The 21,550-nt window shown below is 30.8% G+C and overlaps 1 protein-coding gene across 6 annotated transcripts; it reads left to right on the forward strand.

Moving 5' to 3' along the window:
• The first annotated feature begins 6,631 nt into the window (after positions 1-6,631).
• On the forward strand, positions 6,632-11,977 carry LOC114265733 (nicotinamidase 1-like). Of its 6 annotated transcripts, XR_014363864.1 has the most exons (8): positions 6,632-6,885; positions 7,064-7,437; positions 9,076-9,224; positions 9,684-9,794; positions 10,524-10,544; positions 10,738-10,878; positions 11,505-11,688; positions 11,787-11,920. XR_014363864.1 is itself a non-coding variant. In XM_082919729.1 (4 exons), the coding sequence occupies exons 2-4, from the start codon at positions 10,518-10,520 to the stop codon at positions 11,736-11,738; spliced, it is 402 nt and encodes a 133-aa protein (XP_082775855.1). In that variant the 5' UTR covers positions 9,687-9,794; positions 10,485-10,517; the 3' UTR covers positions 11,739-11,868. The 6 variants fall into 6 exon arrangements, 3 of the variants coding, with proteins under 3 accessions (XP_082775855.1, XP_082775854.1, XP_082775853.1); XR_014363865.1 differs by lacking the exons at positions 6,632-6,885; positions 7,064-7,437 and having other exon boundaries at positions 8,033-9,224; XM_082919729.1 differs by lacking the exons at positions 6,632-6,885; positions 7,064-7,437; positions 9,076-9,224 and having other exon boundaries at positions 9,687-9,794; positions 10,485-10,544; positions 11,505-11,868.
• The last annotated feature ends 9,573 nt before the right edge of the window (positions 11,978-21,550 follow it).

Genomic DNA, 21,550 nt, shown 5'->3' on the forward strand with positions numbered 1-21,550 from the left:
AAATAATAAATAAGATTAATTAAAATTTTAATATTAATGAACAAAAGCAAAAGCAATATGCTTAAGTTTTTTCAATAGAAATTTTTATTATTATGTTTAAAAAATACATCTTTTAGAAAGGGATCATCAAATAAATTGATATTTAAAATAAAATTTCATTTTATAATGGCATAAAATAATTTAAATATGATTTTCTAGAAATTATTTTTAATTTAAAAATTACAATAAAATATTTAAATATAATAAAATTAAATTTCTTACCAAATAAAGTATCTAGATAAAATAAGTCTTATATTTTGAATTTGTGATCCATATAGTCTCACATTTTTTTCTTGCAATTCATTTAGTCCTTTTAGATGTGTAATGACTCATTTGCTTGCCATAATAGAGTATCATATTTGAAAAAAGTATATTCAGAAATTTTTTAATGTCACATCATATCCATCACGTTGAAGTGTCACATTTAAGAAAAGTGCACTAATGAATTTTTATTTTTTTGGAGTGTCAGATCATACCGCCACGTTGGAGTATCATATGTCACATTTGAAAAAAATACACTAAGAAGTTTTTAATTTTTTTTACAGTGTCATATTATACCCACTACGTTGTCACATTTAGAAAAAATACACTGAGTTTTTAGTTTTTTTAGAGTATCACATGTAGGTTGAATGTCGCACCATACCTACTACGTCGTTACATTTGGAAAAAGTACATTAAGGAGTTTTTAGTTATCACATCACACCCATCAGGTTGTCACATTTGAAAAAAGTACACTAAATAGTTTTTAATTTTTTTGGAGTGTCACATCATACCCGCCACGTTGGAGTGTCACATGTTATATTAGGAAAAAGTTTACTAAAGAGTTTTTAAATTTTTTAGAGTGTCACATCATATCTGTTACGTTATCATATTTAAAAAAAGTACATTACATAGCTTTTAATTTTTTTGAAGTGTCACATCATACCCCGTCATGTTGTCACAATTAAAAAAGTACACTGAGGAGTTTTTAATTTTTTTGGAGTGTTATATCATATCTGTCACGTTAGAGTATCACATTAATACCTATCATATTAGAGTATTACGTCGTACATATCACATTAATAAAAAGGTATAGTTGTCAATCAAAACACTTCCAAAATAAAAAATAGGACCACACAGAACGAAACTCTCCACTAAGAAGACTTAACAAATCAATAGAAAAAACTTAGGACTAATTAGAGTACTTGTTTGTGAGATATGATTTGTTGGTATATATCTCTTAAAAAAAGGTAAGAAGAAAATTTTGAATGATATTCTCATTTGATATGAAAACAATTTTAGATGACCAATAAATTATTACTTATAATTCTCATTTTTTTAATAAAAAGAGAGATTTCACGAACCATAAAAAATAATATTTATTTCTATTTGTTTTAACAAAAGTCACTTTTTAACGATTTGAGCACAAAAAAAATATATTTTTTATTTTAGTTTATTTAATTGACAATTGAGATTAAAAAAAAAAATTATAGGATCCATCATGTTTTGTAAGTGTTAAAAAAGTCTATATGAGCAATAATGAAAATGTTTGAGATCCACAAAAAAAACCCCATAATTGTATCCACAATGATATGGTATCATATGTATCAACTCTTAATTTTCTCACTCAATGGCATACGAGCCTAACTCCCTTGCTATATCATTGTAGGTTAAAGTGTGGGTTTGTAGCATTGCTGAAAGTGTATGTAACGTCCCCAAATTAATAACAATAGATAATCTCATAACCCATCAATAGATATACAGTTGCTCATCAAATTCAATCATTCATTAAGACAATATTACCAGAACATTCTCTATTTCATTAATTCCTTTAATGTAGTACAAAGATGACATCACATGCATTAATACATTCATTAACCCTAGGCTATGAATCTATAGTACATGACGGATATACATAGAACAAAAGAAGAAAAAAAAGTTCTTGCCCTAAGAGTTACATATTTCCAAGACGATATTTGGTTACAACAAAAGTGGGTCAAGCCCAATACAAATAAAAAGTCTGAGTCTTGTACAAAAAAAATTTACAACACAAAAATAAATAAGCCGTAAGCTCCAAGATCTTCCCAAGTTAAGTCCTTAACAGAGGTATACTATCAGCACCTAAAAATTGGTTTCTACATATGGTAAGTTAAAGCCCAGTAGAGATTTACTTTAATACATTGTATGATGCTTAACAAGTCATATAGTGAATGCACATGAATGCTGTTTACCAAAATGTTACATTTTTTTCTTCAAAACAATGCAATGCCATATTTATAAATCAATTCATAAACAGATACTTTTAAATCAGAAAACAGGACAGTGGATACACAACATTAGGAAACTCTAGGTACATGTCTGCCAGTAGGCTATACAAGCACTACCAAAGTCATTTTACTGGTATTAATCAGAAGGATTGACACCTAACCGCGTAGGTTTCTGGATTTTCACCAAAGACACACAGACCAACATAGATAATACCACAACCACACTCTTTAATCAGATTCACCAAAGTATTTATCTATTTTTCTCAAAACGATACATTTTTAAAATGTATAAATATGAAACGATGTTCAATACAAGATGTATGAGTAATTTGTTTCAATTAACCTAATACTCATGCAATTTTTACAACAATGAAAACTATCATATACCGATAGCCCAAAACAGATATCTCTATACAAGAATTAAATTATAACCAACAGATAAAAATTTCAAAATTTCAATATATGAATAACAATACATGTTTCATTCCACTTCCTAACTCAGTAAGGTTCTAACATATTCCCATCATTCACCTTCCTATTCAAAATCAATAATGTCTAAGGTTTTCCAACAAATATCTGTTTCTTTCAAAATTCATTTAGAAGAAAGATTTTCAAGATTTCAACTCAACTTATCAATACAACCATTTCCACAACATTTTCCATGTACCCATTTGAAAACTCATCTTTTATGCTCTCAAAATCAACCCAAATCATTCCAAATTAAACCCTAAATCAAATCCACAGCTCCCAAAACACTACTCTTTTCAAGAAACACATAACAAGATTAAGTACCATACAAAATACTAAAGAAATCCTTATCTCAAGGTATGAAGAGAATAGAAATAAATCCTAAAATTTGATGGAGACGGAGATAGATCTTGAACTTTTTCAGATTAAAATGATCACCTCTCCGAGGTTTACTTTTTAACCTAAAGCACCAAGACAACGAGATTTACGGATTTGAGTATATAGAGTGATTTATATAAGAACTAGAGAGAGAAAAGCTAAAGAAAATGGCTCATAAAGTTTTTAGAGAGAGAGAGGGGGAAGGAAAAAGTGAAAGAATATCTTTTCTCCGTACCTTTATATGCACAGACCATTCGAGTGACTAAAACACCGCTCGCTCGAGCATTAGACACAAAATACTGCTCGAGCGACCAACCCATAGCTCGAGCGAAGAAATCAAATTCCCATAAGCTTAACCTTGTAGAGTAGATTGCTCGAGTGAAGAATGACTCCCTCTCAGAATTTCCAACCTACAAAGAGACCGTTACCCCTAGAAATTCAAATTGTAGACACTTATTTTAGGAGAAACGAAAGACCTCTCAAGCGAAGGAATGATCGCTCGAACGAATTCAACAGCAATCAGACAAAAATTCCTTTGGAATACCAACTCCCAACCTGTTCGAAACATAACCCAACAATTCAAATATCCACTCTAACCCAACAACAAGGTAAGAAGGTGTTTAAACAACAACAATAAAAACGATAGATATTAGATTTCAAATCAAATAATATAAAAACGGTTAGGTCTTAACCTGGGCCGCTATAGTGTGGGTCTATGACTTTTCATTTTAGCAAAAGTCACTTCTTAACTATTAAAGTCAATTTTTTTAAAAAAAATTATTTGGCATAAACTAAATAGGTGCACCTTTTTACTTTTCTACACATCTTTTTTGTAAAAAAGTCAAAAGTATACTTATTTAGATTATCCCAAACAATAACAAATCAAGATGAGAAAAAACCTTTTCCCGACTAAATATTTTAGTCACAAAAAAATATGACATTCTTCGGCGACTAAAATATTTTTTCGTAAAATATAATGTGACTAAAATATTTATTTTTTGGCGACTAAAATCTTTAGTCGTAAACAACAACAGTGACTAAAATATTTGATGACTAAATGTGATATAAAATGGCAACTAAAATATTTAGTCACTAAATGTAGGAGTATTTTCGACAAAACGTATTAGCGACTAAACATTTTTAGTTGTTGAAAGAGAAATTTATTTTTATTTGAGAACTTTTGACGACTTCAATTTTAGTTGTCAAAAGGTGTCAATTAGGGACTGAGTTAGTTTTAGCAAAAAAGAAGACAATTAGCGACTAACATAATTTTAGTTGCCTATACTATCGCTGACAAGCCTTCAGCAACTAACTGGGCGATTAAAAAATTTTAATCACTATTAACTTTCGACGAACTAAAAAATAAGAGGCTTTAATAACTAATTTTTTAATAGCCGATAGTGTATTTTCTTGTAATGAGTTCAAAGCTCTGTCTGCGTATTTTCTTCATTCATCTTCTTATTCTCTTCGGGCCTAGGTTTGGGATTTGGGATTTGGGATTTGATGGAGAGAGAAAGAGGCGTGAAAGGAACATGCCTTTTTTTTTCTTTTGGGGTCAGATTTATGCCCAAAATGGCATCATTTTGAGATTTAAGCAAAGGGTCATTACGGTAATTTTGCCCACGCCAAAAATTTCGTCCATCTAGCATTCAGGCTTTATATATAGGGATAGAAATATGCACAAAAATGGAGAGTGAAATTGACAACTTTTAATAACGCCTCATTTGAGAATATGTTTTTCTAGTAGTTTTTTTTTTTAATTTTTTTGCTATATTATGATGTAAAAAAATTAATATGTTTAGGATGATTTTTTAATTTTTTATAAAAAGATATACAAAAAGTAGAGAAAAAAAAAATATTTTTTAACGTTTTGATATAAATTATTAATTTTTTAATTTTTTAATAAATTCTTAACTTTTTGACTAAAATTATTACTAACCAAACGATGCCTAACTAAGCAAATAAATTGTTGACACATTGCTCCCAAATCAAACCATAATGATAGCATTTAATACAGTTGTTAGTAGGGCCTACAACTTTTTTCCAGATAAGGAATTATACATTAGTGGAGTGCGAATTTTCTTTTTATTTTCTTTTTTTATAAAAGGCGATAAACATTATAAATATAAGTAAATTACAATTTGCACGTCTATATTTTGCATTAAATTTTATTTTAGTCTCTATATATCAGATCATGATAATTAACTCTTTATATTTTTGGTCAAAATCTCACTTTGATCTCTACACATAAAATTGTGATAGTTAATCTCCTGCATTTTTACTCAAAAATCTCACTTTGATCTCTTTACAAGTGTTAATATCCCTCTTCTGTTATTTTATTTTTAAATATTTAACAAAATCTAATCATGTGACAAAAATATGACTATGAAATGAGGGTAAGAGAGAAAAATTATCCATGTTTCTCACCAATATACTTTGTCCTACCTAATAAGTACACGAGAGTAATATAATACTATATATATATATATATATATTCGTATGGTAAAAATTAGGAAAAAATTATTCAATACTCCCGGAGTACCACGTATCCATACTCTAAACCAATCACCAATTAGTTAGCCTCATGTTGTCCCCACATCTCCAACATAAATCGTGGGCCCTTGTGTCTCTCCACCAATCAAAATCTTATAGAACACCACGTGTCTATATTCCAGGAGTACTGAATAATCACCCCAAATTAGGACGAAAATGTAAGAAAGTAGAACTTTTGAAATTAAAAAAAATGCGATAAAAAAATCAAAGAGAAAGAAATATGAATAGACAAAAGACTATGTTACTGTGAAAAATAGAGTTTCGTGATTCCAATTTCTGCAAAATCCTAATTCATCTTTTTAGTTGTTCACAATCTGCACTTTTTTTAGCTTAATACAATCATATTTTGATGTAAATTTTGGGATAAAGCGTGTATTGGTAGAAAATGTGGATAATTTTCCTTTCTTACTTTCATGTTGTAATCATATTCTTTATCACGTGATTAGATTCTATTAAAAATTAAAATAATTGAATAATAGAAATGGGACATTGACATTTAGGGTTGGTTTGAGATGTTCTTAAAAAGTGCGCTTTTTGACCTATTGGCTTATATGGGTTGGGTTTGGTGTGATGTGTTAGAGAAATGATGTGATTTAAATAAGATGATGTGACTTAAATAGGATAGTGACTTTTTGAATTTTTGTATTATTTAGTAGATGCCAAACTTGGCCTTATATAGAGACCAAAGTGAAATTTATAAAAGTACATAAGATTGATTGTTACAATTTCATGTGCAAGAATCAAAGTGAGATTTGACTAAAAATGTAAAAATATACTGTCATAATTTTATGTATAGAGGCCAGACTAAAATTTAAGCTTGGTTTGGCATAATAAAAAAAAGCCAAGTAGTCAAAAAGTTACAATCCTATTTAAGTTACATCATGAAATCTCCCATTATTTTTCCCTTTTTCAGCAAATTTAATTACCTCATCTCGTTTTGTACGTCGTTATTAAAAAATAGTGAAATAACATTTATTTGTGATTGAAGAGGCAGGACTTCTCTGATCAGAAGAGAGGCGTGACTTTTGAGAGAGAGAGAGAGAGAGAGAGAGAGAAAGAGAGAGAAATCAAGGCCTTGGATCTTTGATCTCCATCTATTCTTTGGTTGTATGATCTGGAAATTCTTGTTCTACACTTGATTTGAGCGTTTATCTGTAATATCGTTTGAATCCCTCTTATCTAAGTCGATCTAGGGCTCAAGGTTAGAGTTTTTTGATATGGATTTGCTACATTCACACAAGATCTGTAGACTTTCATGGCTTAAACTAACGATTCATAGTTGATTTCTAGTTTCTTTTCTTCTGTTTTGTATTTTCTCTTTGTCGAATCAATTTTTCTAGGGTTTTGAGTGCCGTGTTATTGTCTTTGATCACGTACAGGATAAGCAAGCAGCGTTGGATCTGGATCGTTAGCAACAGTGAGTAAAAGCAAGCTCAACGATGTAGAGATGTAGATCTTATTCTCATATCTGCTCTCTATCCAATCAGATCTGCTCTCTCTGTCTCTCCGATTTGCTATTATAGTAATATTAAATCTGCTTTTTCAATCTCTCCGATCGAATTTCACGTATTCTCTTCATTACTCTATGAGATTTGGACCTCTCTCTCTGTGTTTTTGATTGAATCTCATTATCTTTGTCACTCTATCACATTTTCCTTATAGAAAATGTCAAAACAATTTTTAAAATTGGTGCTGGTGACTAGTTCGTTAGTGCTCTCCTATGTTTATTGATGATGACCGATTTGTAGTTGAGGTTAGTATTCCTGATGCTGTGATTCTTATCCTACTGACATAAATTTTTTTCATGAATTTTTTTTTTTGTTGGAATAGCTTGTTGATATTGTGAATCTTATTGTACCATTTTCCTTGCATATCAAATGTTCGATAAAATGTGTCAATGGAAAAATTTTGTTATTTTTATTCTATCTTTTAATTTTTAGCCAAACACTGGAGAATAAAAATGATGATGAGACTTTTACTATAAAATAAACTTTTATCAATGTAGTATTTTCTGCCAATCTGAAAAGGGTGTTATCTGTCTACCATGGGATCTTGTGCATCCTTAATGATAATAATGTGAAAAATAGTTGTATTGAGTTATGTAATCATCTATCTCACAAGGGGGTGTTTGGGAAGAAAAAAAATAGCCTAATCTAGGCTAAAATTCACAAAAAGACAAAATAGGCTAAAATAGCTAATAAGACAAAATATCACATCAAACCCATAGTCATTTCACTTTTTCTCTCACAAACATCACATCCAACCATAAAAAAATTCAATCATCTCCCCAAACACAAAAATTTTAGCCTACTAAAATAGTCAAAAACTAAAATAGCCTACTAAAATAGCAACTTTCCAAACGAAGCCAATCTTTTTGTTGTCTATAATATTAGCTCCCATTATTTTTCCTGATATCCTCTTTGATATTATTGTTTTCTATGAGAAATATCAAATGCTCCATTTTTGGAGATAAATGTTCTGGACATTTGAAGATTCACCCACATTTTTAGTTTGATGTCAAACAAACTTGTCTAAATGGTTATTTTGATACTAAGAATGGTCATTATCAGGTTGGACTGTTATCAAGCATGAATATGAAGTAACTAGGCATCTATAGACTAAAGATTTTGATCCATAGCTTATTTGTTAAGTGACTTGTTTGTCATATTGTTCAGAACGGTCCTTTACTTTTGTTTGTAAATCTTACATTTTAATATTGAAATGGCAGAGGACGCACACTTTGCTTGTGATTTTCATTAGAAAGGTCAATATGAAATAATAAAGTTCTCTATTATATATTTTCTTAAATGCTGGTTTCCTAATATTAAGATGATTTGAAAGAAAAAAATTTCTACATACAATTCTTTTATGAGTTAAATCCATGAAACATTGAAACAAATCTGGCAATCATTATATATCTTATATTTTGGGTCAGAAAGATCACTGTAATGATTCCTATTTTGAACTTCAAGGCTATGCCTGATCACAGTGTAATTATTCTTATTTGGTCGAATCCATTAGCTGGGAAGGACTAACATCTCTGAAGTCTCTTAACTGTTCTTTTTTTTTTTAAGTTTAACTCAAGTCTTTCTTTAATATGTTCCTTCCAAGATATGATCAGAAAACTTTATAACAAAAACTTGAATATGCTGGTGTTACAGCTAAAGAGTCAAGTATATTCACTGTTGTTATTGCGTCTGCAACTAGTGATGGTTATTGAGCCTATTTGTTGTTCATAACCATTTTGCTATCAAACCACCACCATCACTTAAAAATATGGTAAAGACAAGACCCCCTCAACCTACAAGGGAGCCATTTGTTAGATTTCAAGAAGAATTCACTTTATATACAATTCACTGTTTGCTGATTTATAAAATCTCTTTTCTTCCAGATTATTGATGAAAAGTCTTTGATTAAAAAGTATCAAAGAGAAATATCAAGCCTCAAACTAGAACTTGATCACTGGCTACATTCAGACTTACAGTTTTTGAAGAGCCAAATTGAGGGGTTGTGATACAAGTAGGAAGAAAGCTTTTACAGGTAGAAAAAACATCAAGTTAGTTTCTTTTATTTGGTAATAGTCACAATAAAAAATACATTAGTCTAAAAGCAATATGGTCTCCTTATGTTCATACTCAATTTGATGGTTTATTATTCTCATTATCTGTGCAGAATATTAAGTCCTGTAGTTTGTCCTATTAGGAAAACTAACAGGTTATCATTGAATAATTCTTTTGTAACTTGGTATTTAGTGATCATCTTTTGATGTAGTCATTGTTAAGTGACCTAATAGTTGTAATGCTTGGATGGATGGTGTGACAACCTTTTTGTCCCCGAAAAAACTGCACGCTTGAACTATCGCTAGCTATAATTCTAGACTCCACAGGATATATATATATATATATTTATTTATTTATTTTTGCAAAATAGATGATAAAGAAAATATTGGAAAATTGATAGTCAATCATTCTCATGATTTGATTCTCACTGGAATTGCAGGTAAGCAGTCGTTTATTGCAAGAAACTGGGAGCACTAAAATTGGGACCATCCTTGGTTGGGGAATGGCAGCCATCTACATGGGCGGGCAGCTTCCACAAATTTGCTGAAATGTGAGAATTTCCATGTCATTTTTCTATTCCTCTGCTCTTACTATAAAGTTTTTATTGTTTCTGATGGTGGTAACAAATACATCCAAACTGAGATTGCATGTATAGCATGATTAGTATTGGAAAAGAGAAATGGGCAGATCAGATATAGAGTCCTTCCCCTTTTGATGCTTTTCTAATAGCTTGTTATTTATCAAGAGGATTACAGAAAAATTCCTAAACAAAAAACCTAATAAGAACTTATATTTGCTGTTGACTATTTTTATTTATCAAAGTAATAGTAATAGTAATAATAATAATAATAACTGGGCTAATTAGATATTTGGCATGAATTTGTAGAATGGGTAAATGAATAAATAGAAGAATACGTGCCTTTTTGATTGACCTCATTTTTGTAAATTGGCTTTGAAAACCTTTCCATTTGTTTCTCAAACTTCATTTAATCTGTTTTAAATTGACTAGTCGATTATAGAAAAATTCCTAAAGAAGAAAAAATAATAACCAGGCTGATCAGATATTTGGCATGAATTTGCAGAATGGGTAAACGAGTAAATAAAAGAATACTTGCCTCGTTGATTGACCTCATTTCTGTAAATTGGCTTTAAAAACCTTTCCATTTGTTTCTCAAACTTTGTTTAATCCGTTTTAAAGTGACTAGTCAATTCAATGCTAATATTAGAAAATGGAATGCAGACTATCAAATCTAACTTGTGGTTGATTCTTGATATGCAGATTAGAAGGGGCAATGTTGAGGTAAGCATTTCCTCCTTTGATGTTCAGTACATAAATATTTATATAGTAATTCAAATGAGTAGAAAAATAGTCCCATTGCTTTGTGTAATTGTAAAAACTCTAGAGGTTTAAGTCTAAATGCAGCCACTTGACAGTTGAATTATTAAATTGCTTTGTGAATTGTTTTGTGGTTCTCTTTTTTGGGTTTTGAAAGATGGTATTGAAGATAGTAGATCTTTTGAAGAATGAAATTCCATTTGAAGAAGGATCAATAGTTTTATCTGAAGATGTCAAGACTGGTTTAGTTCTACTCAACATCATCAATGGCTTCTGCACCATTGGGCCTGGAAATCTGGTCTCTCTCTTCCCCTCTCTCTTTATCTTTTCATTATTACCCAGTTTCAATTATTTTGTAATGGATAGATTTTTCTTAACTTCAAATTAATATGGATTAGTCCATCAGTCTAACATGACCTTCTTTGATAATCAACTTCTTCATCTTCTAAGTTTAAAGTTTATATGTGTAGATTAGTAATGAAAAAATTAATTTGGTTTGATAATTGTAACTACATTATTTTCGGAGCTTGGCTTTTCAGGTGTAGCTTGCTGCTCTCTTCAAATCGACACAAGCCAGAATAAGACGATAGCCAAAAGAAATTACTGAATAAGTTGATAAAATAGATATATGACTGTTATTGATAGTGCAATACTAAATAAACGAGTATCTCCGCTAGATGGAAGAATATTCAAGCAATTTTGTCCCCCATCTGCTAACCCACTTGTACAGCAGATTGTTTAAACTTGGCTTAAAAAACTTAGCGATTTTAAATTCTATTCTAGTTTAGCTTGTTCACAAAACCAGCTAATCTCAAATGAGTTTTTAACATGACACATATTGTTTGGTTCTCTTTGTGGTTTGAAACTGAGTTGTTATGTTATGATGGTTGGGTTTGTGTTTGGTTGGTTGAGTGTTTTTTTCAGGCACCCACAGAGCCCAATAGTCAAATCAATGAAATGATTGATGAATCGGCAAGACTGGCAAAAGTGTTTTGCAACAAGAAATGGCCAGTTCTTGCATTTCTTAATTCCCACTATCTTGGAAAACTCGAACATCCCTATCCTCCTCATTGCAACATTGGCACTAATGAATCTAATTTGGTTCCTCGTATAAGTGCACTCTGTTTTCTCTGTTTTTTTAATCTATGCATTCTGTAATTCAATTCTCAGGCTCTCTCTCTCTCTCTCTCTCTCTCACATGTGCAGCTCTGAAATGGTTGGAGAATGAACCAAATGTAACGATAAGGTGAAAAGATTGCTATGATGGATATCTGGCACTACGCCAAAACAGAGCATTAACGGCGGTTTTCATTACCGCCGTTAATGATACTATTAACGGCGGTAACGAAAACGCTGTTAATACCGCCATTAATGTATCTTTAACGGCGGTTTCGTTGCCGCTGTAAAAAAATCTGTCGCTAAAGTACCTTTAACGGCGGTAATGAAACCGCCGCTAAAGCCCTCTCATTACCGCTGTTAATGACGGCGGTCTTTGTCGGCGGAGCTCCGGCGGAACTCCGGCGAGTGGTGACCACGCGCGGCCAGAGGTTGAACATGACCATCTACAATAAAGCAAAAGTAATGTTTAAATATTTATTTAGGGAATATACATCACATAGAGTAGCTGTGGTGGAGTGGTTGGTGTGTATGGATTAGAGGTCAAGGGTTCAAAACATGGGGGGTGCAAAAAGAGAGAATTATTTTTAAAAAAATTTGAACCTATTTACGGCGGTAAAGAACCGCCGTTTTTAGTTCTATATTACTGTCGTTTTTGGTCGACTTTTAACAACGATAATTTACCTTTTGTATAACGGTTGTACCTTTTCCGACACGAGTATAAACGGCGGTAACAAAACTGCTGTTAAAGGTTTTAACGACGGTTTTACATCATTTAACAGCAGTAAAAAACCGCCGCTAAAGCCCAATTTTGACGTAGTGTGGGTCCAATGGAAGTGGATGGTTCTAATGTGTTTTTGGATTGGGTGAAAAATAACCAGATTAAAGTTGTAAGTATATATATTTGCTATTAGTAGATGGAAATAGATATTTCCATCAATCCTTAATCACTTTCACTTCGCATTATATCCAAAACAATTTGTCTAATTTTCATAGATGTCTTATTTTGTTTTAAGTGCAGGCACTCCAAATCATGGCAGAAAGTGAACTTAATGTCATGAAGTAGTAGTGTGTCGTGATCTGTTCATGTTTGTAAATATTTTTAATTTTTTGTTATGTCATAAATTTCCATTGGTCAAATTTGTATTTTTCTAAAAAAATTTATGGCTTAATTGGTTCCAATTTATTTTGAATGTTAAAGGTGATTAAATGTTTCAGTTATTGTGAATTGTGTAATTTGAATTTTGCTTTTGTTGGTTTTTTTCTTGTTGTTTTTTTTTTTTTTTTTTTTTTTTGAGGGAGCAATTCATACTTGGAAAAAAATTCTGATTAGGTTTAGATTTTTTTATTTTGAAAAAAAAATCTTTTAGCAACGTTTTAATAAAAACACCCCTATAAGCTAGTATGGCGTCATTTGTGCGTAGGTTCTATGCTGACGTTTAAAAAAGTGCTGCAAAATACTTGGACTGCGTTTATAAAGGCCACTAAGTTATAGCGACGGCTGCATTATTGATGTAATTTTAAAACGTCAATATATGTTTTGACGACATTTTTAATAGCTTTAGCGACGTTTTTAAAACGCCAATAAAAACAAATTTCCTACATCACTTCATACCCCTCCCATACTCAATTTATATTTCATAAAAAAATTAAAAAAATACATTCATTCGATTCATCTCAAACAATTCCGTACAAAATATAATTGTGCAAAGTGTTGTTTACCATAAATATTAATTTGTTAATATTTTTTTACCTCTGGAATTGTCGCTTTTCCAAAGTTACATGCATTATGTGAGGATCTGTCACATCGTGCACGTCTTTATAGATAATGCACGACTTTATTGTGGACAGACCTCGTGGTGGCCTCAGACCTGTCCAGGTTTGCAGTAATTATTGTCTATTTTCATAATACAATAATATTTGAGATCATTAAAAGTGGTGTTTTAAAAACACTACTCCCTCCGTCCCATAATATTAGTCCCTTATTCTATTTTTCATTGTCCTAAAATATTAGTCCCTCTTCAAAAATCAAGTACAAAAATAATATAAATTTTCTATTTTGCCCTTCTTTTAAATTCATAAATAATATAAAAAGTACAATTATGACATTGATATTCCCAAAAAAATGTACTATCAAAGGGTAATTTTGGAAAATCAACTTTTTTAAAGTACAATAATTATACTACCAAAAAAAGTTGAATTCCCCAAAAGGGACTATTATTTTGGGACGGAGGGAGTATTAGTGATGTGACAGTGAACAGAGCTCACTGTTTGTGTTTTGTTTTTTTTTTATTTAAAATATTTACTAAATCATTAATGATGCTTTAAAATATCACTTTTAATGAGATGTGTCATTACCACGTCAGATTATTTACGTGTTCTTTCGTATTAGTTCTGACGTAAATAATTTTATAAGTAAGGGAATTAATTATTTTAATAAATAATTAAAAAAAAAAAAAACCAAAAAGGGTGCTAACTTATTATGCCACCGTTTGGGAAGTAAGTTGATTTTTTAATTTTTTAATTTTTTTGGCTATTTTAGTCTGGGCTAAAAAGTTTAGTTTGGGAAGGACTTTTTGACTTTTTAACTTTTTTTTATGAGAGAAGAATGTAATGATTATGGGTTGAATGTGATATTTTATTTTTTGTGACTAAAATAGTCTATTTTGTCTTTTGTAACTAAAATAGCTAAAAAAGTTCCGTTTAGCTCTTATCAAACGGACCCTATATATATAGGGGCACGTTGGGAAGAATCTAAAAAGTCAATTTTTTGACTTTTTAATTATTTTAGTGAAAAAAAGTTAACTTTTTTAATCAAAGAAGTCAGTTTTTTTGTCAAAAAAAATTAAAAAATCAACTTTTTATCAATTTCCTAAAACATCACAAAATCAAATATAATTGTTAGGTTAAAAGACTCTAAAATTTAGATACTAAATTTTCATAATTTTGAAAAGAGAAAAAATAATATATGACACCTCCCGTTATCTTCCTTCACACAATTCAGTCCTTCTTACTCCCTATCCCTTATATAAAATACAAAATAAAAATAAAATAATAAAATATTCATTCATATCCGCAATAATATTTATTTCACTCTTAATTTAATATCACATTGTAAAAAACGAAAAAAACAAACCCACAACTCCTACAACTCCTCACATCCATCATCGACAATAATATCTATCCACAACTCTTACAATTCCCATCCATCACCCACAATAATATTTATCTCACTTTCAATTTAATATCACGTTATTAATCAAAAAAAAAACCTACTCCTCATCTAATATTATTTCTTACTTTACGTGCATTTTTTTTTAGTTTTGTTACTTTGTGTGTATATATTACTTTGTGTGTATATATTTCATTTTCTCAATATTTTTCAATTCATCTGCAAATCTTTTGATATTTTCCATTTTTATACTTTATTTCTTACTTTATGTGTATTTGACAATGTTATTCATTCTCTATCCACGTTTTATGCGAATAACTCATATTCTCTGCTGTTACATTTTACAAGTTTGATTATTACAAGGTCAGTGTAATATTATTTATTATTTTATATGCATTTTCAATATTTGTTGTTTTGTGCGTATATATTTATTTTTTCTTGTATTTTTCTATTTATTTACACATCTTTTTCATTATTACATTTCACATGATTTAGACTTGCTTGCTTTTTAATTTATTTTATTTTTTAGCACGAAAAAAGGTTGTTCCCAAATTAATTGTTTGGTTTGTTTTTGGAAAAAAATTTTGAGAAAAATTCTCTACAAATAAATTTTCAAGAGTAATCAAACCAAACAAATTTTTTCAAAAAAAATCTCAAAATTTTGTTTGGTTTGCTTCTTTCCAAAATCACTCTCTCTCTCTCATACACATCAAATCAATCACTTTTTTAAAAACTCTCTTCCCAAAATAATTTTCCAAAATCATTTTTGAAAAAGGGCAAACCAAATAAGTTTTTGTACTTTTTATTTTAAAAACTACTCTACAAACACAAACCAAACAAGCCCAAAATTTTTTAATTAGAATTGAAAGAAAATTTTATTTTCTTGAAAATAGGAGTTCTGAAGAAGCAAATCCAAGATAATCCAAAAAAACAACCATAGATAATCCGAAGTTATCTATTTCATTCGTTTCTTTCTTCATTTTTTCTTTTACATAAAATCTCATATTGGATTTTTTTTGTATTTTTTTTTTTGTTGGCTTATTTGTTTTTAGTTTGAGTTTATTTGGTGTATTCAATTTTTTTATATTTGGAACACATTCATGAGTTTAAAAATATTTGGAACACATTCATGAGTTTAAAAGAAGTTTTTGTTCAATTTTATTTATTTTTCATTTATTTTTTTTCAATTATTTTAATTTATGTGTTCGACTTTGTTGTAACACATGAGGAAGAGTTATATTATATATTTTTATTTTTTTTTATTTTTTCAGTTTTATCTTATCTTATTTTTGAATTTTTAAATTTCAACTTTATTTTTTTTAATCTTCATTTGATGTTTTACTAGATTTCTCTCTCTCTCTTTTTTCTAGGATTTATCTAATTTTCTTTTTTTATATTATTATAGTTTATGTTCAATTTTTTTTTTAATCTTTATCTTATGTTTACAAAATTTCACTCTTGCTCTTGATTTTTAGTTAAATTTATCATTTTTCTATGATTTATGTAATTTTTCTTTTCTATATTCTTATAATTTAAGCTCTTTTTTTTTATTTTTATCTTATATTTATAGAATTCTACATTTACTCTTTATTTTCAGTTGAGTTTATCTGATTGAGTGTGTTTAAAAAAAATTGAATTAGATACCTATACAAATATGTGAGTGTTTGAGAAGTGGGTTTTTATATAGGTTTTTTTAGTTGTAAGATATTATTGGAGAAATTTTTTTTGGTGTTTGGGAAGATAGTTGGATTTTTTTGTGATTAGATGTGATGTTTGTGAGAGAAAAAGTGAAATGATTATGGGGTTGGATATGATATTTTGTTTGAATTTAATTTTTTTGGTTTTGTAAAAACTTTGTCTTTTAGTGTAAAAACTTTGTCTTTTAGTGAAAAAAATTTAAAAAACCCCCCAAAAAAAAAATCTTGTCAAACACCGCCTATGTCAGATTACTCAAATCTACTATTTAAATACCCATCTAAATTAATATCATAATATTTAATTATTAATTAATATATTTAATATTGTTTATTACTTTTTGTTATTTATACGTTATGAGTTACCGCTACTATATATATATTGGGTGTTTGGGAAGTTATTATTTTAGTTTTTGGTTATTTTTATATGTTAAAATTTTTATGTTTTGGAAGATAGTTAGATTTTTTATAGTTAAATATGATATTTATGAGAGAAAAAGTGAAATAATTATAAATTTAATGTGATATTTTTTTTATTAATTATTTTAACTTATTTTATTTTTTTATAAATTTTAACCCAAAAAATCAAAAAAAGCCTTTACCCAAACACCCCATAATTGTTACAAAGTTACATGCATTAAGTTAGGATCTGTCACATCATGCACGACTTTATAGATAATGCACGACTTTATTATGGACAGACCTCGTGAGGGCCTCAGAGCTGTCCAAGTTTGTTGTGTAGTAATTATTGTCTATTTTCAGATTATTACGTCAGATTATTTACGTGTTTTTTCAGATTAGTTCTGACGTAAAAAATTTTATAAGTAAAGGAATTAGTTATTTTAATAAATAAAATAAAAAATAAAAAACCAAAAACCAAAAAATTAGCCAACTTGGCCGTGCTAGCACGGGCCAATATATATATATATATACTAGTATATGTAAATACAGTGTAAATAATATTGAGATTAAAATGTAGTTGTAATTTGTACGTATCATATTAAAATTTGTAGAGTCTGTAGCACCTAATAGAAGTTCAAGTTAGCACTCTTTCCATTAGTTTGTGGTTAACATCTAATACATTGGTGAGTGCCATAGTACCCCGAACCACAAATATCTAATTGAAATAATATAATACACAGAGCATAAATATCATAACCTCACAAATAGTAGTCTTTAGAAATTGTTTACAAATTAAGGTACGAAATTCAAATATTTTGAAATAATTTTCCAATCAAGATACGGAAAGCATTAAAAAACTAAATGCATCATATTATGAAGAAGAAATCAACTCTATGCCATAGCATCCCAACAATAAATGGTAAAAAAAATAATTCCACCAACTCATCTAGTTTGTCAAATTAATGTGAAAATCATCAATTACATCAACTATAGAACACAAATTGTTGCTTTACAAAATAGTCGAATTAAAAAGATTTTAAAGTCATTTAATAGCCATCAAGTATTGCTAGTATCAATACTTGAAAGAAAATGTATAGTAAGAAGAGTAAATTAAATAAGAAAAATTATAAATAGGTGATAACTTCACAAAATATTTAAAAACTCATTGATTTGTAATTTTCTCAATGAAATAAGAAGATGAGTAAAAAGAGCCCATATAACAATTTGGTGCAAATCTCCATCATCCTATGAAAATAAAAGAGAACATAATTGTCACGACCCCAAACCGCCCCTAGTAGTTTAGTGCCGTGATGGCCAGTAATCCGATATTACCGAATGCCAGCTTTCAAAATTCAACACAATCAGAGTATAAACATAGGGGGCTCAAACATGCGAAAGCAAAATATACAAATTTAATTAGTCCATAAGAGCAGTGCGTAAGTTACATAGAATGGCATACAACTTTACATAATATTACAACTTGGATACAAATATAATAAAGTACAAAATACATTTTACATCTTGATCAAAAGGCTTCTTCAGCCGACATATGTAAATTACAAGCATTATAAGCCGAGAAGCATAATTTTCAAGACTGCCGACATGAATACAAGTTAGGCCGACATAACAAAACCCAAAACAAGCTTGCGAGTCACACCTAGGCGTCACCGCCTTCCTGCTCATCACCTACATATATATATATAGAGGGTGAGCTTGGATACTCAGTGAATGGTACAAGTAATAAAGGGGTTGCATGTATGACATCCGAGATCTTTAACAAAACTGTACATAATCATAGCTTATGACAAACGTGGAATAAATCGAGTCCATCTAATAAATCTATCGAGCTTCATCAATCAAAGTTTTTCAAGTTTCATGGGTGACATTAACAAAGATTGTGCTACAAATGCTTATAGTCCCCTAGCACGTACGGACTTTCAAGATTATGCTACAAATGCTTATAGTCCCCTAGCACGTGTGAACTTTCAAGATTGCGCTACAAATGCTTATAGTCCCCTAGCACGTACGAACTTTCAAGATTGTGCTTCAAATGCTTATAGTTCCCTAGCACGTACGGACTTTTAAGATTGTGCTACAAATGCTTATAGTCCCCTAGCACGTACGGACTTTCAAGATTGTCAAGATCAAAGCTAATACTTGATACACAAATAGGGATAGTCATTCATGCTTAGCAAATACTTTTTAAAACAAAGCAAAACTTTATCAAAACTTTATAACGTAGCTTTATCAAAAATACCACTCACCTAGTTCTTCAACGTCGGGGTCAAGCGAGAGTCCAAGTCCTACAAACACATGGCAAGGTCTATTAAATGGACTTTCAAACAAGCTTTACATGGATGCAAATGATCTCGGCATTCCTTCCAAACTAAGTCAGACCAAGACAAAACTATAGCGATCCCGGTTGTCCCTTTACTATTCTGTTGTGTTCCAGACTTGGTTCCGTGAAGTTGGTAGTTGTATCTATCTTATTGTCGTCCTTTAATTCCGCTTGATTGAGTTTTAGGATGTTTTGGGCAGGGTTGTTACAGGTTGGTTAGGCCTTGGTTTCAATTCCTTGTTGCCCAGTTTTTAGGCGGTCCGCTCAAGTGGGTCTTCTTGCGCTCGAGCGGGGATTGCACACTCCCAGTTTTTCGTGTCCCTACAAAACTTCTGCAGGTGTGATTTTTACGCTCGAGCGGGTTTCTTTACGCTCGAGCGGTGGCGCTCGAGCGGGTACTCTGACACTCAAGCGAGTAGTACCTTTTCGGTGTAAGTTTTGGGAGGGGGAAATCTACGCTCGAGCGGACTGGTTTTCGCGCTTGAGCGAATGTGCTTTATTCTAGTGTCTTGGCGCTGGAGCGGGTCTTTTTGCGCTGGAGCGGACCTAGTTTTTGTTCTTGACGCTCGAGCGTTGTGTTTTCTGCTCGAGCGGGAATATCGTATATCAGTTGACTGTGGGACAGTTTTAAATCACTTTTTCTCATTCTTTCTCTCTCTTACTTTTCCGAAAAAGCCATTTGAGAGCTCCTCTCTCTAAAACCTTAACTTCTCTCTAAGTATTGATCTAGCTAGGGTGCTTTCCTCACCTTTGGCCTTTACAAAAGAGTTGTTGATCGTCGAGGGCTATCTTTTAATCTGAGAAACTCGTGGTTTGGAGCAAGTTCGTTTTCATCATCTTCTTCGTTGGGTGTCATCTTTTGAGGTAGGGATTCCTACTCACTCTTATGGTCTTGACCTAGATTTTTAGTTGTTTTGATAAAGTGTTGAACTTGGGAAATTTTGGGACTTAGGGTTTCAAAATGTGTAAAAAGGGTTTTGTGATTTTGGGCTCATAACTTGTATTTTGGGTTTCAAAGTGATGATATAGTTGTTGGTTGTTGATATTAGGCCATTGGGTCAATATTAGGAAATGGGGTAGAAAACCCTAATTTGTTGTATAAATTAATTGGCATAATTAATTTGGAAAAAATTGTAAACTTATGGAATTGAGTTGGAAATAATGAAATCGGTTCATTATATGGTTGAATAGTGGAGTTAGATTCATTAATCGCTCACTTTTGAAAACATCGATATTTTATCTGTTGGAGCTTTTATTATCTGTTTAGAAATAATTGCTTGGGCTACCGGTGGAGGGTAGTTTTGATTGTTGTAGACAATGCATGATGATTAGGCAAACTAAAACTAATCAATTGGATATGTCATTGAGTATGACGGTTGATAGAATACATTAACGTTATGTATTGATTGATTGTGTATATGACCTTTGTGTATATATGCATTGCGTGTGTGGGAGGAGATAGGGGATGTACTCCACGGTTTAGGGGAAGATAAGGGATGGACCTCTAAACCGAATGTTGTTTGGGAGGAGATAGGGGATGTACTCCACTGATACAGCTCATATGCTTGTCAGATAATGTGTTGATACAGCTCGTATGCTTATCTTTGGAAGTGTTGATACAGCTCATATGCTTGTCATTGGAAGTGTTGATATAGTTAATATGCATATCCGTTGAAATGTGGATACAGCTTGTATGCTTATCTGCTGAGATATTGATATAACCAGTGTGTTTATCTATTGTAAAAATGGAAAATGTTTAATATGAGTCTTTGTATCATATAAGTGGTTGGCCAGGTTCTGAGCCGTTGATGGAAATTGTGAAATTGATAAGAAATGGAAATGGATTATGAATTGGTTTATGAAAATTGAACATTTATCAATTGCTAATGTCTTAGTCATTGCTCATACTGTGTTTAGCATATCTCTACTGGGCTGTGGCTCACCCTTTATGGGACATCATTTTCAGGTACAGGTAGCATGCCACCTCCAAGGACATAGCTTGGGAGGCTAGATGCAGGTGGATTGCTTTGTTTATTTTCTTTTGGTGTATTACATGTAAATCCAAGCCAAGGGCTTTATATGTATTGAGTTAGTACTTCTTTTTTTTTTGTAACCAACTGTTAACTTGGAAAGCTGTAAGCCCGTAGGGCATTTGCTTTTGTTGTTAACATGTAATACTTTTGTAAGGAACTACTCTGATGAATAGAAGAATGTTTATCTTTATTATCAATGCATGTCTATGTTGATG

This window comes from Camellia sinensis, chromosome 3 (genome assembly GCF_055761805.1).
Source record: "Camellia sinensis isolate YWXY chromosome 3, ASM5576180v1, whole genome shotgun sequence".
NCBI lineage: Eukaryota > Viridiplantae > Streptophyta > Magnoliopsida > Ericales > Theaceae > Camellia > Camellia sinensis.